Genomic DNA, 20,890 nt, shown 5'->3' with positions numbered 1-20,890 from the left:
CCAACTAGAGCATTGATGTTTGTGAAAGTCTCCTCTAGATAAGCATTTATAGCCCTTTGTGTGTATAAGATTGTTTTTAAATAAAAATAAAAATGTAGCACTTGAAGTATATTTCTAGAGCACTTTTCTCAGCTTTCGCATGAAGCTACTGGTAATTTGCTGTTGGTACATTTGATATTTTTTGAATGACTTGTACATAACCTTAGTTATATTCTCTCTCTCAATCTCTTCATGTCACTACTGTAAAATTTCAGTTTTTCTTGGAAATAAAGGATTCTTTACAAACTCTTTTGATGTAATGAGTATTATTGACTGCTGCCACGTTGGTCACTTTGTTCTGATTTATCAGTATGGTTTATTGGTTTATTTCAAATTATGTTATTTTTGCTCAAGTAAAGTGCTTTCACCCCCCTCCCACAGATTGAGTAATTATTCACTGACTGTGTAAAAGGAGTTTGCATTTATTCTGCTACCTCAGTGTTTCTCAATGTTTTTTGGATCATGCCCCACCTCAACGTCTCAAAGATTTTGATGCCCCCCCCCCTCTAGCATAATCGTCAGCCAAGTTCTGAAAAAGTATAATATAAATATGTACATGTACATTTTCAAATTGCCCCCCTGTGGGGCATACCCCCACAGGGGGACAATTTGAAGATAATTGACAATTTGAGAAACACTGTGTTACCTGTATTGTAGAATGCATAAATCTAATAGTGAATCCAAATGTTATTCACATCTTTTGTATGTGTAATCATGATTATTATTAAATATAATTCATTATTATGGCTTTCCTTGTGTATGTCTAGAATATTCTATAGCAGTTAGGAGTATCAAAATGATAACAGGGATCACTCCTCTAGCTTTCATTAAGAAATTATTTTAAATTATTTAAAAAAGGCTAGCTTTAAATACTTGTTTGTATATATCCATATAGGGTTTAAGCCAGCTTTGATGGCTAAGTAAATAAGATCTCTGCTTTTTGACTAACAGGCTGTGGGTTGAAATCACTCTCACATAGATGTATGTGAAAAATCCTTAGATGATTCTTTACCATTTCCCAGTTGAGAACTTTATACACATTCTTGCTTAAAAAGTGGCTTGAAAAGAAATGTTTGGTCTTTAGAGCAAGTTTTCTGGATTAAATAATCCTTTACCTACTCATACTGCTGGAGATTTCCAACTTCTCATGGATGGAATTGTTATAAAAAAAAATTAAATATTGCATTATTTTTCAGAATACTAAAGTTTATGCTATTATGAATTTTACAATTATCAGTTACCTTCTTAGACTTAACTTTTTATCCCCTTTTATTTCAGGACCCGCAAGAGAGAAACAAAAGCATCGTCAGCCAAGGCAGTTGGTTGAAGCCTCTTAGCAAGACATCTTTTTCTTTCAGAATCATAAATGGATGCTTCTTGCTACTTAACTGATTATATAAGAGACCTCTTTATATATATCCATTAAGTGAAATAAGTCTCTGAACTTGGATACTCTTTAAAACAAGGCTGAAATAATATTGCATAACAAACATTAAGTGAGTCATAGTAAACATGACTAAAAGTTATAATTTGTCATTTTAGACATCATGCACTGAAACTGTAACATGTAATAATATTAATATATACTAATCAGTAATATGCCACATGAATGCTACATTCGTATGGCTAATGACTATTATATATTAATAACGGATAATATTGTTTAATTATTCTCTCCATGTAATTTTATATTTGATAAATAAATATTTCATTTATAGAATACAAGAATTGGGCCATATTGTCAGTGAGATAATTTTCACTTAGGTCCAGAGCTGTTAATTTCTGTGAAGTTTGTTTTTTGATATACAAAGTTTTATTGTGGACTGATGATCAGATTTCAGTCAATTCAATTCTGAAATTGTATTTGGAACAAGAAGATTTTATAATTAGCATGGTTTTCTCACATATTAAAAAAAAAAAGGTTATAGTGTATATAGACAAAAGCCATGGTTTGTTATTGGATGCTACACATTGTATTTAGCAATTTTTTTTTTCTTTCTTTTTTCAGAAGCAATTTTATTAGTAAAATTAGTAGAACTTAGAACTAAAAAGAGAGAGAGAGGAGGAAAAAATTAATGGCATGAATGTAGCTAGTTTTTAATATGACTAAATTTTAGTGCTTGTAAAGAACTGGTATTGAGGCTATATTATTTAAAAGTAATGTATATGGATTTTTATGATATCAAATACAATTTTAAATTTTTATTTGAAAATTTTTTTTTAAGCTCCTGTTCCAGGAGGGGTAAAAATGACTTGTATGATTATAACAGTACAAGTCATTATTTTGTTTACTTCTAATTGTATTGATTAAAGCAGTTACAGTAATTACCATTTATCCAACCACAGTGGCAAGGCAGTTTGTTCTGATACTTGAAGAGCAGGATAAGTGAAGTACAATTGCATGGTGCTCTGTCATAAGTGAAGTGACATACATGGGTTGGTTAATTGAAGAGTCATTGTTTTGAAGGTCGGCTAAATGGTAGATTACTGTAATTGTGTTGTTACATCAATATAAGTTATCTGCTCCATTTTTATTCAAATTGGCTGCAAAATTTTTCATCATTTTGAAAATAATCAATGTATTTATTTTTAGGTAACTTCTTACCATTTATCTACTTGGAGGTATAGATAATTACAATGATGTTTGAAATTATTATTTTTAAAATAAATATTTAACAAATGCTGGGGCCAGTGTTATTTCATTTTAATTAACCATTTATTTCTAACAGACATTACAAGGATTAATTTTAAACTGCAGTTTAATTTCTGAATCTTGTATTCAAACATATTTAATTTTTAATTGTATGAGATTAGAATTGTGACAGTTACAAAATACTAAGCACAGCTTAATCTAAGTGATAGATTATCATCATAAAATTCCTGACATATACTCTCACAGGAGGTATCTTGTCAGATCTTATATTTCAGTCCTTTAAGCCGCTTTTTACTGTATCAATCCATCTACTTCTTGGTCTTCCTTGGGTCCTTTTTCCTGCCATCCTCACAAAGAACACTTGTTTTGCTAATCTTTCTTCTTCCATTCTGTTTAAGTGGCCATACCATCCCATGTTCTCCCCAGGACCTTTTGAATGGGCCAGCCACCTGGCTGGTTTTACTGACCGCCCGGCTAATTAATGTTGTGAATTGACATGGCTAAATAATGAGCAAGAATGGAAAAATAATAGTGATGAGAAATTGAATCGGAGAGTCTCGATACTCGTGAGGCCAGCTCAATTTCTTCTTTTCAACTACACACTAATCTGTACGCAGAAGAAGATAAAAATCGAGATCTCAAATGCAACAGTATCGGTTGCAAAGATGATCTTTTACGAAAGAGACATAATTTTGATGTTAGAAAGAAATAAATTGAAAAATTTAGCGAATTCGAATCGATGTTAAAAATCTACATTTATTTTTCTTAATAATGGTTTTTGTTCAAAGATCGTGGAGTCAATTATTTAATAGTTTATTTTGTAAAAGAAAATACGCTTGTGCATCAAATATAGTTGTGATCTCGGGGAATTCTCTAAACTCTCAATGACTATGACGTCAGTCTCGAGTGATACCAATTCCCATTCCTAGTAATTAATACTTATAAATAGTAAAATTGCGACATAACGTGCGTTATGTGTCTCGGGTATTACTGTCAGTGCACAATTCAGTGATTTATTCTGATTAATTTAATAACAATGATATTTTGAATTTATTAAATTACCCCATAATGAGTAAAAAGTCAAGTCAGAAAACCACACTCTTAAGTTATTTTAAGAAAGATGAAACCAATAAGCATAGTAGCGAAGACACCAAACCAACAACAGAATTGTCGATCTGGTGAATTAATTTCTGCAGAGTCTCTTTCAAATGTAAAATGTGCATCTAAACACCACTTATTGGGTATTAACAGTGAGTTTCACTATTTTACACCACTAACCAATGGAATTTAAAAAATTCCATTGGTTAGTGGTGTAAAATAGTGAAAGTGGCATGTGTGTGTTTGCAGAAAAAGAATGATGTCAGCTTTTAGTTGATGGTATTCTGTGAAGATAACAGTAAACTGAAATTCTGAAGATTTCACTGTTATTAGAGGGGTTGTATTTACAAATTATAGAAAATACTGCACAGTATCTTTTTTTGTATGCCTGACTAATGCTTCATTCCACCTGGCTGGTAAAAATTTCTGTGGAGAACACTGCCATCTGAGATTAGCTCTGCTAACACATTCCTGAATGCTAACAACTTATCCAACTCTGCTGTCTTTATCGTAAAATATGAGCAGATTACTAATGTAAGATCTACCTTTAATGAAGCTATGCTCTCCTCTATAAAGGATCAAGGTGCTGTCTATCCCTCTCCTAATGCAGTTTTTGACCTGCCTTTCCAGTACTTCAAGAATGATTACTCCACAAATATATAGGTTGGTTTATAATTAGCTGCATTAGTTCAAGCTCTACCCTTATATAATGAAATAACCTTGTCCTGTTTTTGCTAATTTTTTGAGACTCAAACAGCTATGTTATAGGCAGTGCTAATTGTTTTGTGAATTGGGTACCATTGCTGTTCTCGATCCCTTCCTCTACTGCATATGTTTCAAGCTCTGCAACACTTTAATACCTCTGCTTTTTCTGACTGTCTTTTCATCTAGTTCTTCCCCTTACATTCTGGAGAATTCATGGGTCTATCAGGTTATTACATTCTCCTGATAATTGGTTCCATAACATTTTTTCTTTATGTATCTCGTTTTAAAGTTTTGTTCATCCATTTTAACTCCGTTGCGATTAACCTTCCTAGCTCTGGGAATAGCAGTTATAGCTTTTTGTAGATATTCCTTGAACACTTCCCATGCCATGCTGAATATTTTATTCTGCAGATTCTCGTACTGTGGCAAACTTGCAATCTATAAAATTGATTAGAACCCACACTTTCCAACAATATATTGTATTAGAGACCACAAGATGACAAAACTTGTCTTTGCATACTCTCTTCACTGAATGTTAATAAAAATTAGTAATAGTCTTGGGCAAGCTATCTCTGAGGCAAGCCTGCCTACTTCCTATGGGAATAAAAGACAATAGTTGATGATAAAATGCAGATAATTTGGTTTGTGGAGTTGGTAGATTGGCTAAAGACAGAACTGAAAAGTAAAGTGGTAGCCTATATCAGTAGTGGATGGAAAGAGGCCGCAGAAGAAGATGCCTACCATATGAGTAAATATATATAGAATGAACAATAGAAAATTTGAATACAATAATACAATAGAGTGCCAGATTGCAAACTCTTACTTTTTTAGCATCCCTTAATTGAAGTGACTTGATGCATATGCTGTATTTTTTGGAAGAATGATTTGCCAATAGCAGTCTTCTAAATTTTGGACTTGGACTGGTAGTTGTTGTGATTATATGGAAACTCAGCACATTTCAGAGAGGTTCAAATTTGTAGATGCTTTTGATTCAACTTTACATCGATCCAAATTATCCTGTGACTGGTGTTGATCCCATATTCTGCAAACTGGACTTGTAACATCAAATATAAGATTGATGTTCTGAAATATAGGCCTGTGTAGCTTAGTGGAAATGCCATTTATATACACAATGCTAGGCTGCTTGAAGAAAGACCAGTTCAATTGTAGTCGCCAACCATAAATTTTTCTAGGCCTTTCTTCTATCTGTTCTTCAATTAGTCGATCTCTGACATGGACAAGCAGTTTTTTCACCCAGATACTCAGGTTTTTCATCCTGCAGCCAGCAGAACATATGCATTTTATAGGCATAGGGCTAACCGCCTTATCCTCAGTGAGTGAGTTAGTGAGGTCTTGAACCTGCTATCTCTGATTGGATACCAATGAAGATTAAACTGGCAGCTCAGTCTTTAAAAGCTAGAAAGGGCTAAAATGGCTTTGTAATACTCCCTGTAAGTGAGTAAAAGGCATTAGTGGGTTTTTTTGTTCTGAAATATGTTTTAAAATGGATTGGCCTATTTGTTTAAATTGGGGTAAGTTACAGTTGCAAGGAATTTGATAGGTCTTGGGTGGTGACAATGGAGGAATTTTATATTCATAGTACAGTAATAATAGGCTAATTTGGTTGATAAATTTGTATGGGTAGCAAGTTGAAATTTATACTACAAGACTCACTTGGAGTTCTGTGAAACATCAGCTCTTCTTGTGGTTTGGAGGGAAATCGATTCTTACTGAAAAGATGAACAGGATGTAGGCTCTTGACAGCAGTGACTTGATGAATATGCTGTATTTTTTGGAAGGATGATATGCCAATCTTTATATATATAACATCCAGAGAAAGTAATTTTATGGTACACTGATAATGCAAGAGCATTATCTGCTTCTCTTTCATGATGAAAAACAGCTATTAAGAGTAAAGAATCATTTGGTTTTTTCACCAAAAATCTTATTCTAGAATGTAAGTTCCTGGGATTCATCATTAATGTGAAGAATTACTTTTCAGAAAAAAATTTGGGAATGAATCTAAAAACAGTAAGGACTTGTCTAAAATATACAAGGGGAGATTTATCTCCATATTAACAAAGTGCTTAGATTTTTTTTTTTTTTTTTAATAGTGACATGGATATGAAATTAGAAGGACTGAAGAAATCTGATAGGAAAAAGATAATTTAGCTGCTTCTGAGATGCTGTGTTAGAGGAGACTTCTGAGGATGTCATATACTGAAAGGCAAACAAGTGGACGGGTGCTTCTGTAAATACCCTCCTTAAGCGTATTCACAGAAGAAAGCTCAAATACTTTGGACACACAGAAATAATAGGAAGACTTTTCGAAACAATAATACAACGTAAAGTTCCTAGAAAAAGAGAAAATAGTAGACTAACAATGAAAGATGGATGTGTCTGGAATTATTGTGCTTCAGAGAGTTGAAGCCCCCTCCAGAAAAGCATATGACATTTTTTTATAACATGACCACATGGCAAGAACTGGTGTGGTACATCACCAAGGAGTGGAGTGATCGTGTGGTATCTGATGACATCCAATGGATTTATGGACGGAGAGTGTAAGTGATTTGTAGGATGACGTAGTTCTTTCTGTTTCTGGTTCTGAATGGTAAAGAGCAAAAGCAGGTGTCAATTTGTCAGATGTTAATGTCATTCACTTTTACTAATACTGTATTAAAGAATTTAATTCCCAGTAGCACGTAAATCATCTTAGTCAGCTTGAGATGTTAAAAGAATAATAACTTTCTCGTGAATTTGAATTTCCAAGAATTCTAGACCATGAATTTTTAAATCAAGTTCTACACATTTCAAAGAATTCTGACAATCTTGCCTGTGAAAAATTAGGTTTCATCTTTTGGCGTTGGCTTCATTTTAATTCAGTTTGGAAATTTGAATGCATTCTAAAGCAGCTTCTAGCTCAGTCATGCTTCTTACAATAAATTAGTTGTTAATCTTTCTAGCTTGCTATTAACAGAGTATGAACTTAATGTTTTAATCATAAATTTGCCATTGTTCCAAAATGCCTTCCCTACTTGGATGCCCTGTCTATCGATATTGAGCTTAAGATTTGCATCTCTGAAGTGAGTATGGTATTTATTTTTTTAAGTATTAGTATTACTTCCAAGCCTCCATGAAGTCTAAAGACATCACTGAAAGTTGAATGCATTCAATGTTGGATGTACTCACCACCCATTCCAACAATGCATTCCACTCATTCACCACCTACCATGCAAAAAATTTCTTTTTCATCTCTTTACTCACATGACCCTTGTACAGCCTCCACTGTTCACCTCAAGTTCCTACATCACTGATTATCCTATGGAATAATTCCCATGTATCTATTTGGCCGGCCCTTTTCACCAGCTTATACATCTCAATTGTATCACTCCTGAAGACCATATTTCCTCAATCCCCTCATATTCAGTATTTCAGAGTCCTGAGACAGTAGCTATTTTCCTCTACACTCTCTCCAATATTTCTCTATCACCAGTATAGCTAGCTGACCAGATCTGTGCACAGAAATCTAAATGAGGCCTAATTAGCAACTTATAGAGTGGAACTATCACCTCTTTATTCCTTACATGTCAGTGTTCTTTGCATTATAGCAACAATTTTTTGGATAACCCTTACAACTTTTGCAATGTGTCCCCTGAACTTCAGTTCCGTATCTACCAAGATGCCCAGGTTCCTCGCTTCTTCCACCTCCTGAAACAAAGTTCTTCCAATGTAGCAAACATCATTCCATCTTCTCTGCCCAAAGTGCATAACTTTACACTTAGCAGCATTGAAATGACAGCTTCATTGTTCAGCCCAAAATACCAACCTATTCCTATTCAAATCCTCTTGTAACAGCACATCAGAATTTCCTGACCTTACCTTTCCTAATTTAGCATCATATGCAACAATTGAATATCTCCTTTCACGCCATGAACTATATCATTGATATATAAGTTGAATAGCAGTGATACCAGAACAGAACCCCATAGCACCACACTCATCACCTTCCTTTTTTGGGGGACATACAACCTCCATACACAACTCTCTTGCTCCTATTAGTCAACCAGCCTTGTAACCAATCTACCAAGTGAGTATCCAACCCCATCCTGCAAAATCCAAATAAATCACTGGTTAATCATCTCCCCCATCCAATATACTAGTCACAAAATTTAACTAATTTAATAAAGCACACTGCCTTACAAACGTATTCTGCTCTTCTGAAAGCCTTCCATTTTCATCAATCCCCATTTGTATTCTGTCTTTAACCAGCCTCTGTAACATCTTCACCACTATATTTGATATACACACTGGTCTATAGTTTGATGCTACTGACTTAGATTTGCCCGAATGCAGTGGCACAGTTTTTTTCCCTTCTTTCTACTCTTTTGGGACAGTTCCTGTTGCCTGACTTCTCTTGACCAATGAAGTCAAGGATGCATCCAGTTCTTTTATATTCCTTTAATTTAAAAACCACCCAAAAAGAAAACATAAAAAGAACAATTCTTCAGGACATGACTCACCACTGGTACTCAGCAGAAAATCCAGGAGCTGCCATCAACTCCAAGTTTAATTGCAGTGCCACTACCATGATCTCTCGCCTCAAGACCGGCCATACAAGACCAATCAAGTTTAGCAGTGGCATAAAAGTCTTCCCCACCTGCAAAATCTGTAACATCGAGGAAGCATCACCAATGCATTTGCTAAACTGTATGAATATTTCCAAATGGGAACTCTATAACAACCCAGAAAAGGTGCTGTATAAAATACATGAACTTGACCTCTATGTTCTGGTGTAATAATACCATGGGATAATAATAATAATAAAAATATATATATATATATATATATATATATATGTGTGTGTGGTGACATCCCATCAAGTCCCATAGCCTTATTAACATTCTACTTCTTCCTATCCAACCATCTAGGCCAAGTGGCCTGTTCCAGACTCAGTCCATCTTCTTGGTCATCCTCTATTTCTTGTTCCTCTAGGCTTATATGTTAAGATTCTTTTTTGGTAATCTTTCTCTCTGCATTCTTGCTATGTGGTCTAGCCAGTTTTTCCTATATTTAATCACTGAGTCTGTTATTGAATTAATTTTAAGAATTGAATTAAATCACCATTTCTTTTCTTTTTCTTTTTCTTTTTTTTTTTTTATCTAATAGGGTTAGTTTCTCTAAGGAATTTCATTTCTGCTACCTGAATTCTCTGTATATATCTCTTTCTCCCAAGGTCCATATCTCACTTCCATATAATAGTGTAGGTTTGGCTATTGTTTTCTAAGTCTTATGTGTTTCTGTATGTAATTAGGTTTAAAGGCTCTGTTAATTACTCCAGTGATTTTTATAAAGTTTTTCATCTTAAAATCGATATCTATTTGATTTATGTAAGATAGTTTACAGCCTAGGTATTTGAAATTATTAACTTGCTCAATTATTTTATTATTTATTACTATTTTACCTCTGACAGGGTTATCTCCTTGAAAAGCCATGACTTTAGTTTTCTCTGTTGATATTTCCACACCATATTGTTGTATAATATTATTTAAATTATAGATTGATTTCTGCAGTTTGTCTTCAGTCTTTCCAAAGATAATCTGATCATCAGCAAAGAGTAGCGTGTCTATTTTTGTATGTCAATTAATTTGGAAGCCACATGTATTTACTTCTCTTCATTTTTTGATAATATTGTCCATATACATGTTAAATAATATGGGTGATAAAGGACAGCCTTGATGGACTCCTCTATTTGTTTGTTTCCAAGTAGATATGTTATCATTTTGCTTTCTTGCTATTTCATTATTGTTCTCTATTGGTATATGTTCAATAGAGCATTGTATAGTTGGTTTGGAATGTGATAGTCCTTTAGAGTTTCCCATAGTTTATTTCTGAAAATTTTGTGAAATGCTTTTATGTAATCAATTAAAGCTATGTGTGTTTCAATATTGTATTCTCTATGTTTTTCTATAATTATTTTTAAAATGAAAGCAGAGTCCATACATGATCTTCCCTTACGGAATCCATTCTGTTCTTCTCTCAGCTGTGATTCTGTATAGGATATTAATTTGTTTGTTAACATCTTTGTAGATTTTATAACCTGTATTGAGGAGGCTGATGCCACAATAGTTATTGCAATCTGTTTTATGTCCTTTTTTGTAAATTGGGATCACTCTCTACCCCAGCTTTTTGGGGATTTTCCCTCTTTGTATATTTGGTTTATAAGTTTTAGTAATCTGGTATTAAATTCTTTACTTACAAATTTAATAAGTTCTGTGTTTATATTATCTTCTCCTGGTGACTTGCCTGTTCAGCTTTGTTTGAGGGGTGTTTTGTAGTTCTATCTATATTACTGATGTTGTATTTAACAAGGAATTCTTGTATCAAGAAGTTATCATGCCATAACTTCTGGAAATACTCCTGCCAGGTTTCTGGTTCGATTATATCAGTTTTTGTTCTTTCTTTCAAATCGTTATTCATTTGTTTGGGGATTCTATATGTTTCAGGTCTTTTTAATGTACAGTCCTGTTCTAATTTTGCTATAAAATGTATGTTTCTCTATTTTTTTCCTACATGCTTTCTTTGCTATTCCTCTTTTCCTTTTATATTCAATGAATGATTCATCTGTCTTTAGATTTAGCCATTGTTTATATGCTATCTTTTTTCTTTAATTATCTGTTTGATCTCTTTGTCCCATTGTCTTAGACCTCTGTGTCATCCATTTTCTTTTTGTTCACAAACTCTCTCTTACACCATTTTCTAATATATATTTGGTGTTTGACCATTCTTCTTCCACTGTCCTACTTTCCTCGATTTTACTCAACCAATCCCTAATTCTATTCTGATACAAGCCTCCGATATTTTCATCTTCTAAGAGTTTAATCGTATATAGTTCTGTGTTTCTATTTTCTTTTGGTTTTTTCCTTCCCTCCCATCTTGGTTTCCATTTAATTTTCCCTACCAGTAAGTAGTGGTCTGACTCTATCTCTGCTCCTCTGTTTACTCTGGTGTCTATGATCATATTTGATAATTTCATGTTAACTATTATATAGTCTATGATGCTTTTTGTATTTCTTGCCTGCCAGGTAAATCTGTGAATATCTTTGTTTAAAATAAGTATTCGTTATTCTATAATTGTTGTATAGGGTGAATGCTCTTAATCTCTTCCCATTATTATTACATATTGATTCTCCTATTGGTCATACATTGGATTTATGTGAGGTATTACCAATTCTTGCATTTAAGTCACCCATTATTATGATATAATCAGAAGGGTTTATTTGATCTATAATCTTTTGCAGTTCTTGATAAAAAAAAAATTGATTCTTCTTTTCCCTCTTCTGGGACATAAGTGCCTATTATTGTTAAATATCCTCTATGTATCTTTAGTCTCGTCTCTATGATTCTATCATTCCAGTAGTTGTAATGTATAATATTTCTTCTTAAAGGTTTATATATGAACATCATTACGCTCGACTTTGCCCTTTCTTCCATCTTTACTCCACTATAAAGATATATATAATTCTCGGTTTCATCTGTTCCTTTTTGTTTTTTTCTCCGATTCTGTAATGGTAGCAATCTTTATTTTTTGTTTTTCCAAGGTTTGGTATAATTCTTGTATTTTATGTGTATACTTCTAACATTCCATGTTGCTAGTTTCCAGGTATTAGGTATCTTTTTCCGTTTTTGTGTCCATGTCTCAATTGTATCCATTTAACGAGCTGGGTCATTTCCAGTAGGGTCTGTCCTTTTTGAATTGTCATGAGTCCTTTTAATGAGTTTCAATTCAACTGAGGGGATTACTGGCCACTTGCAGTCTAGCTTGATGGTGGGGGCTGCCACCTTAAGCTCCTCAAGCTTGCCTTGGTTAATGGTTATTAAAGAAAAATGAAATTCCCCTTAGCCCTCGATTACTCTAATAGCTTCAGTGGAGAGTGGAGGAACCCTTCCAGAGTTTGAAGTTAGGATAGTAAAGATTATAGTATCGTGTCCTCTTCTATAGATGTTAATAGAGGAAATGTAAGAGGGATCAAGATGAAGAACAATATAGGAAAGAGGATGGCTCAGGAGAAAGGGCACACCCGAGGATACCTCAGGTGTGCCAAGCCTGTACTTGCAATTGCAAGTCCCTGGAGGTGCCTTATTAACATTAAAATTAATGGCAGTCATACACAAAATACGTTAACAAAACACTCATTAAACATTTCCACTACATCTTCAGCAGATGAGATTCTTGTTCCATCTGCAGCAACCAAAGTCAGCCTTACATATTCATGCTTTCTTCTACTAGCAACATAATTATAAAAAATTCTCCAGGGCTTTTTGCTCTGCTGCTGCTTCAGCCAATCTCTTTTCATATGCCAATTTCTTTTTTCTTACTACACTTTTCTAGCTTACTCCTTATGGTGCTGATGGGTACATGTTCTTTATACCTTCTCAATTATTACATCCTCTTTCTCAGAAGTTCTTGCATAACTCCATGATTCATCCATTTCTCTCCTTCCTTCCTCTGACCCTTAGGAATATAATCTAAAATTGTCCCAAATAAGTTATTACAGACACTACTGATTTCTTATCCTTTCAACTGATCGAGCCACTGCAAATCGCCAATCTGTTTCCTAATTTGTCGCAGTCCCCTGCTTTGTAATTCCACATATATCTCTTGTTCCACGAAGCTCTTACCTGGCTAGCCACTACCCATGTCAAAACCACATGATCACTTCCCCAACTGATGGTATCATGGGATATAGTTAAGGGTCATCTAGAGGAAGCAATATTAAATTGTATACCTAAGATAAGCAGGGTTAATCAGATAGGAGTTAGATGGATGAGTAATATCATTGTGCATGGGATGCAGAAGAAGAAAATGCTGTGGAGGGTATATATAAAGAGAAAGACGACCAGCATGACAAGGAAGGCAAAATCAGATTATGAGAAGAATTTAGCCGAGCAGGCCAAAGGAAATCTCAAAGAGTTCTTTCATTATGTGGCAAGTAAGAGAAAAATTACCATGGAAGATTAACATTAGTGAGCGATGATAGTCACGAGGGAGTAGATGCAGATAAAATAGTTGAGTTACTGAATGACCACTACTGTGTATATCAGCAAGTGTATATCATCCAGTGAGGTTACTGTTTTAGCATATGTGACAGAGACTTATGTAGGAATAGAGATGGATGAATTGGAGGTTCTTAGAATACTGCAGAATCTCAATGTAAATACAGCTGTGGGATTAGATGGGATATCAGTTTTGTGAGAACATGGCAGGAAACTGGCAATTACCCTGACTAGGCTCTGTAATTTGTCTCAGCTGGTAGAGTTCAATTAGTAGAAACAAATCATTATCTCCGGGGGTTGGGGGGTGTAAAGTACTAGAAATATTGATCAAAAAAAATTCAAGAATGGACAGATGGAAATTTGATACTATACGATGGTCAACATGGCTTTGTGAAGGGGTAGGTCATGCCGTAATAAATTACTTTTCATAATAGAATACAGCTGTGTTGGATATAGGAAATTACTACAGGATGATATTGAATATTGCAAAGGAATACTGCATATAATTCTGTTACACAAAGTAGAACAAATAGGGATGAATATGACACTGATTAAGTGTCATATCCATCAAGATAAGTCACCCTCTTATCTAGTGGATAAGAGGGTGGCTGTTGGACAGATATCAAAAAGTAGCATATGAAGGGGCAGAACCTATGCGAAAACAGGTGACTAGCGGTGGGATGCAAAGGTTCAGTGCTGAGACAATTGTTTAATTTCTACATAAAGGATATAGGAAATAATGTGAAATTAGGTAGAATAATAGTTAATAAAGGCAGTGCAGAGAGCTTACAAGACAAAATGATTAAATAGGCTGTCAGTATGAGCAAAACTTGTTTAGGTTAAGTCAAGAAATGTAAAGTTATGCATTTTGGAAAAAATAGATTACAAGCTGTGTGTCACATTGATGGCACTGTTCTTCATGAACTAGATGAACATAGAGATTTAGGGAAAGTAGTAGACAGAGAGGTGAAGTATTAGATAACTGTAACTAGGCTGTTGAAGAACACATTAATATGTAGAAATAAAGTTATTACTCTTTATTAAGGCCTTGATATACCCACATATGGATTTCTTGGGGATAAAAGTGTCAGAATTTGGTTGATAGGAGAAAAAGAGAGAGATATGATAGAAACATTAAGTTGCTTAAAGGGTTTCATAAAACTGATGCAGGGGAAATGTTTCAGAACCTGGCTAGAGAGACCAGAACAAGGGGTCATCTTGGAAGTTGAATAAAGGTGTGGTCAGTAGGAGTATAAGGACTAGATTTTTTGCTAGGAGAGTGGTGAATGGGTTGCCAGGGTCATTTGTGAGTGCTTTGTCTGTTAATGGGTTATGACGTGTGGATAAATTGGGTCCTCTGTGATGAGTCTTTGGACTCCGGCGAGGTGCCCATATAATAATAATAATTTGAGTCTCAGAACAGGAAAGATTCCGGTGGTGGTGCAAAGACCAATGTATCCAACTATTGACCAATCAGTATCACATGAATGGTAGTGAAGATTTTGGAAAAATTGGGGCTCACATTCAGAAATGGGTTAGCAATGAATCTCTACTTTTCCAGCATAGATATACTAAGGGAAGGTCATGTTTTAACAACTTGCACACATTCTAGAACAATGTTGCCATTGAACTAGATAAGGGGAATGGATACACTATGATACTTTTGGATTTTGCTAAGGCTTTTGATAGAATACAGCTGGAAGACTTGCATAAATTGGAGAATATGGGTTTCAATTATAAAATATTACAGTGGATACGAGAATGGCTGACTGAAAAAAGTGCTACACATGGCATGTGAATACAAGATTTAAGGTAACTAATTGTGTACCACAAGGATCAGGCCTTGGTCCACTGTTATTCAATCTGTACATGAATTTGACAAGCGACACGCAGCTATTTGCTGTCGATGGAAAGATATGTAGGGTAATCAGGAATGCTGCTGATATCCAGTACTTGTGGAATGACTTGAATAGACTAGAACTGTGGGTATGGGAAAATAGATGTCAGTAAATATGAAGTCATTCACTTTGGTGTGATTAGATGTCCAACGTCGTATTATATTGATGAGATTATGCTAGAAGAAACTGATCAAGCTAAGTGTTGAAGTTCGGGTGCCATGTAGCAATGATTGCAATTAAAATTCCAAAGATAACTGCAATGCTGTAACGAACTTTCACATATAAAGAAAGGATGTCATTTTACCTCTTTACAAGGTCTTGATAGACCTCACTTGGACTATTATTCACAGGTCTGGTCTCCTGGTTTCTGTCGTGATTATGATTCAGTGGAGTGAGAGTGCAAAGGAGAGTGATATCAGGATTGTGGGATTCTCATTATGAAGACAGATTGAGAATTTGTAGACTGCAGACACTAAAAAACAGGAGAGATATGGATGATATGATTAAGACGTTTAGATTTCTGAAAGGGTGATTTCAGTTAATGGAATTTTTCATTTTATGGAGGGTAGGGAAAGGACAAAAACCATGCTTGGAAACAGAATGAATGTTGCTAAGAGGGGGATGTGATCTAGATTGATTTTCTTACATAGAGTGGTGCATGATTGGAATGGATTCTCATGGGATATTGTGTGTGCAAGCAGTACGAATGAATTCAAGAACAAATATGGTGTGTGTTATGTGGCCCCCAGTGAATCCTTGACTACCCGGAGGTCTTGACTACTACTAATAATAATAAATTATTAACAATTTCTCCTCAAATTCTATAAGAAAAAAACCTAAACAGTATTCCTCTCCCATATATTAAGGGCAATTCTATGGTAAGTATTATTAAAATTTCTGAACGATATGCAACATTTATTATTATTATTATTATCTGAGACCTCTAGGGAGTCAAGAATTCATCGAGGGAGGCTATGAATCACCCAAACCAGCTATCATACCTTCCCTTAAATTAATTCGCACTAGATGTACTCACTACACTTAAAGGCAAATTATGCCACTCACTCACTCACTGCTCTCTGGGAGAAAAACCTAGTTCTTACTCCTTTCTTGACTATTAACAAACTTAACTTCCATGGATGCTCCCATGTTCTCTCTCCACCTTCCATATAATGAAAAATTTCAACAGTTGAAATCCTAGAACAACCAAAAGTTTATAGACCTCTCCCATATCACCCCTCTTTCTCCTGTTAACTAGAGTCTGCAATCCACATACTCGCAATCTGTCCTCATAATCTAAATCCCATAATCCAGATATAATCTTTGTAACTCTTCTTTGCACCCTTTCTACAACTTTTTCATCCCCTTGAAACCTGGGAGGCCAAATCTGAGCAAAATAATCCAGGTGTGGCCTTATCAAAACCTTATAAATAAGCAATATGACTTCTTCATCCTTATGTATCAAGGTTCGCTTCAGCATCGAATTATCCTCTGAGTTGTATTTGCAACTTTTGCTATGTGACCTTTGAACTTTACATTCTTATCCACCAATACACCAAGATTCCTTGCCTCTTCAGTTTCTTGGCATAACCCCGCTAATATAATATGCCACTTTAACTGTAATCACGCGAAAGTGCATAACTTTACACTTACTGACATTAAATTGACAACCATTTTCGTTTGCCAAAATTTCCAGTCTATTCAAGTCATTTTGTAATTGATGAATATCAGTAGCATCCCTGATTGCCCTGCCTAGCTTTGCATCATCAACAAACAATTGCACATCTGATGTTAGATTCTGCCTGATGTCATTAATGAATAGATTGAACAATAATAGCCCAACCATGAGGTACACCACTGGTTACCTTAAATATGGGAGATTCACACTTACTGTATACCTCATTTTCCAGTGGTATCATTCCTGAGCTGAGACTAAAGTTATACAAATGTGTTAAAGGCCTAGCCAATTCGGGTGAACATTCCTTTAGCAAATGGGCTGATATTCCATCTGTCCCTATTGACAAATTCTTATCCAGGTTATGCACCAGCTCTTCAACCTCATTTTCACGAATCTCTAACTTTTCATCCAATGTAGCAGTAGTACTATGCACCATGCTACATACACCTGGTTGATATATCTTAGCAAAGTGATCACTCATTAACTGCACAATATCCTTAGCTTCCGAAACTCGAGTACCATCTGCATTCAATAAAGTTATTCTTCCACATTCATTCTTTCTTTTGCTTGTGGCATAACGATAAAATTCTTTTGGATTGCCTTTAGCCTGCATGGCCAATTTCTTTTCATACACCGTTTTAGCTTTCCTCACAATACTCATTACTTTTCTGGCCTGAGCTTTATATATTTCATAACTCCTCTCACTCTTATTCTCACGATATTCTTTCCACATCGTCGTCGTCTTGTAGATCTCTTGCTTAATAAGGTTGCACAACCATTTTACTCTCAGCCTATTTATTCTTCGAACACTAGGGATATATTGAGATACTGTCTCATTCAAGTACTTATTCAAAGCTTCCCATGCATTGCTGGCATTTTTCCCATTCAGTAACTGATATAAGATTCCATGGGACCAAAGATAGTATTCTCCTAAATTGATCATAATTTCTAGCTTGGTAGTTCAGCATGTAACCTGTTTTAATCGGAGCTTCAATACAAGTAGATAATTCGCAATAAAGTACAGCATGATCACTGGCACCAATTGGTGGTAAAATAGACATATTCTTGACAGAGATCCCCTTCTGACGCTATGAGAAAATCCAACACTCTTTGACTTCGAGTTCCTTCTTTTACATGCTGCTTGAAAAAGTTATCTCGCAACAATTCAATAAATTCCTCTTTTTTCTTATCATGAGAATTCTCTTCTACGCAATCAATATTTGGAAAATGAAAGTCACCTCCTAATGATCCTTCACTTGGTACCCATAAGGCTAAATTTGCAATGCATTTCTTCATACCCTGCAATTGAGCTGCCAGGTCTGTAACAATATATTTCATTCTGTTAACCTCCACTTCGCAACAGATAGACTCAAACTCACCGCTACATGGGACTTTGTTACCATCATTGTTTTCTTGTGTCTTTACTCTAACTGACTTAAGTCATCTGATATCATTAGTTGCACTCCACCTCTCCTCTCTCTCTTCTGTCATTCACAGTGGCGGCTCGTGGCTTGAAATCGTGTGTGTGTGTGGGGGGGGGGGGTGCAACTTTCGAAATATACATACACACTGTAAGTACAGTGTATACGTGTTTGGATAAAATATCAAAATTATGGTATAAAAATAAAAAAAAAACATGAAAAATATTGTTTATTATTGATAAAATTATACAGTTTAGTATAATTCAAAATTACTTTAAAATAAAATCCATTATCAAAACCTCAATAATGTTCTAAAATAAAAACTATAACAAATGTGATGCCTTTAATTGTAATGCTCAAATATTTAAAGAGACGGAGTAAACACAATAAGCACTACGAACACTACTACTGGCGCAAACTGCATATAAGCAACAGTGGAACTGCGCGAAGGACAGTGTCGCATGACGCTAATTGCTCGCATTCTTATGACATACATAATGGAATGCGAGCATTCTATTATGTAATTGCGCTAACGTCCATCGCCCTCCCAAGTGCTACACGCTGGATTTTTATTATTTTTAATAAAATAATAAAATTTCTAATAAGAGAATTGTATAGGATTGTTGATGATAAAATTAAATATTATCAAAATATAAATAAATTAATAAATATATTTAAAGATCGAGAAAAATTTTATCGATAATGAACAATATTTTTTTATGTTTAATTTTTTTTAAATTTTTATCATAATGTTGATATTTTATCCAAACACGTATACACTGTACTTACAGTGTGTATGTATATTTCAAAAGTTGTAGCACCACCACGATTTCAAGCCACGAGCCCCCACTGATGATCATGAAGGAAAGGGTGGCTGTATGTTAAAACTATTACACTTTTTTTATATAATGTTAGTCAAGTAGCTTTATTTTATCGTCCTACATGTTTCGCCAATTTTTTTCTATCGGCATCTTCAGGGAATACAAACTAGTAAGCTATATGAAGGTAACAGACTAGGTTATAACACTGATGGTTCTAATTCATACAAAAAATTAGTATTGAACGAGGTAATGCGCGTGTCTCGGGAACGTGATTTATTCGTTATGGCTCATGATGTAATTGTCATGAAAGTTCATTTCTTTGATGTTTAATGATCTGATTAAAGCTTTCCAAATTTCTGGTAAGGTTAGACCTTGATTCTTGTTTAGGTTTTCAGTTTTACGGGCGACTGTAGCTGCTTCCTTGAAGGTTCTTGAATGGCAGTTATCTTCTATATAGGGCATAAGGCTCTTATCCCACTCAATGTGATGGTTAGCGGAGGCAAAGTGGCAAGAAAGGCCTGAAATGTCTTGTCTGTTGTTTCTGACATATCCTATGTGTTCTTTCTTTCTCGTTTCAAAGCTTCTAGAGGTCTGACCTACATAACTAATACCACATGAGCAAGGTATATTATATACTCCAGAGTACTTGTAGAATGGATGAGGATCTTTCGGTGATCTTAAAAATTTCCGAATAGTGTTGATTGGCTTGAATGCTACTCTGATATTATGTGGTTTTAGAAGGTTAGCTCATTTTTTGGAAATGCTGCTGACAAATGGAATAGTAATAGTACTGATGTATTGGACGTCATCACGTTGTCTATGTGGTATATCATTCAAGAGAATCTTGTTGTAGAGTCTTTTTGGATAATCATTTAAAGATAGGCCTGAAATGTCTTGTCTGTTGTTTCTGACCTATGTGTTCTTTCTTTCTCGTTTCAAAGCTTCTAGAGGTCTGACCTACATAACTAATACCACATGAGCAAGGTATATTATATACTCCAGAGTACTTGTAGAATGGATGAGGATCTTTCGGTGATCTTAAAAATTTCCGAATAGTGTTGATTGGCTTGAATGCTACTCTGATATTATGTGGTTTTAGAAGGTTAGCTCATTTTTTGGAAATGCTGCTGACAAATGGAATAGTAATAGTACTGATGTATTGGACGTCATCACGTTGTCTATGTGGTATATCATTCAAGAGAATCTTGTTGTAGAGTCTTTTTGGATAACCATTTAAAGATAGTTCTCTGAATATTGTAGTTAATTCCATTTGTAGGTCATTCTTATCTGTTGTGTACTGTATAGCTCTTTTCTTGAGCATATGGATAATGCTAAGTTTCTGAGCTATATGATGAGACGAGTTGAAATGGAGGTAACGTCCAGTATTTGTAGGTTTTCTATACACAGATAGGTTGATACCATTATTGGTTTGTTTCTTTATTAGGATGTCAAGGAATGGCAGTTTTCCATCTTTTTCAATTTCTAATGTGAATTTGATGGTATGGTGGAAACTATTGATTTGG

The 20,890-nt window shown here is 34.8% G+C and overlaps 1 protein-coding gene across 1 annotated transcript in view; it reads left to right on the top strand.

Moving 5' to 3' along the window:
• Vps20 (vacuolar protein sorting 20) overlaps positions 1–2,723 on the top strand; it is a 55,395-nt gene extending 52,672 nt beyond the window's left edge. The window contains exon 7 of the mRNA XM_090407124.1: positions 1,318–2,723. Coding sequence (XP_090263250.1) covers positions 1,318–1,376 — 59 coding nt within the window. The 3' untranslated portion in view covers positions 1,377–2,723. The remainder of the gene's footprint in view (positions 1–1,317) is intronic.
• The last annotated feature ends 18,167 nt before the right edge of the window (positions 2,724–20,890 follow it).

This window comes from Typopeltis vanoorti, chromosome 17 (assembly GCF_054136105.1).
Source record: "Typopeltis vanoorti isolate ZY-2024b chromosome 17, IOZ_Tvanoo_1.0, whole genome shotgun sequence".
NCBI classification, from domain to species: domain Eukaryota; kingdom Metazoa; phylum Arthropoda; class Arachnida; order Uropygi; family Thelyphonidae; genus Typopeltis; species Typopeltis vanoorti.
The sequence above is the reverse complement of the archived record's forward strand: the minus strand, read 5'-3'. Positions and strand labels throughout refer to the sequence as shown.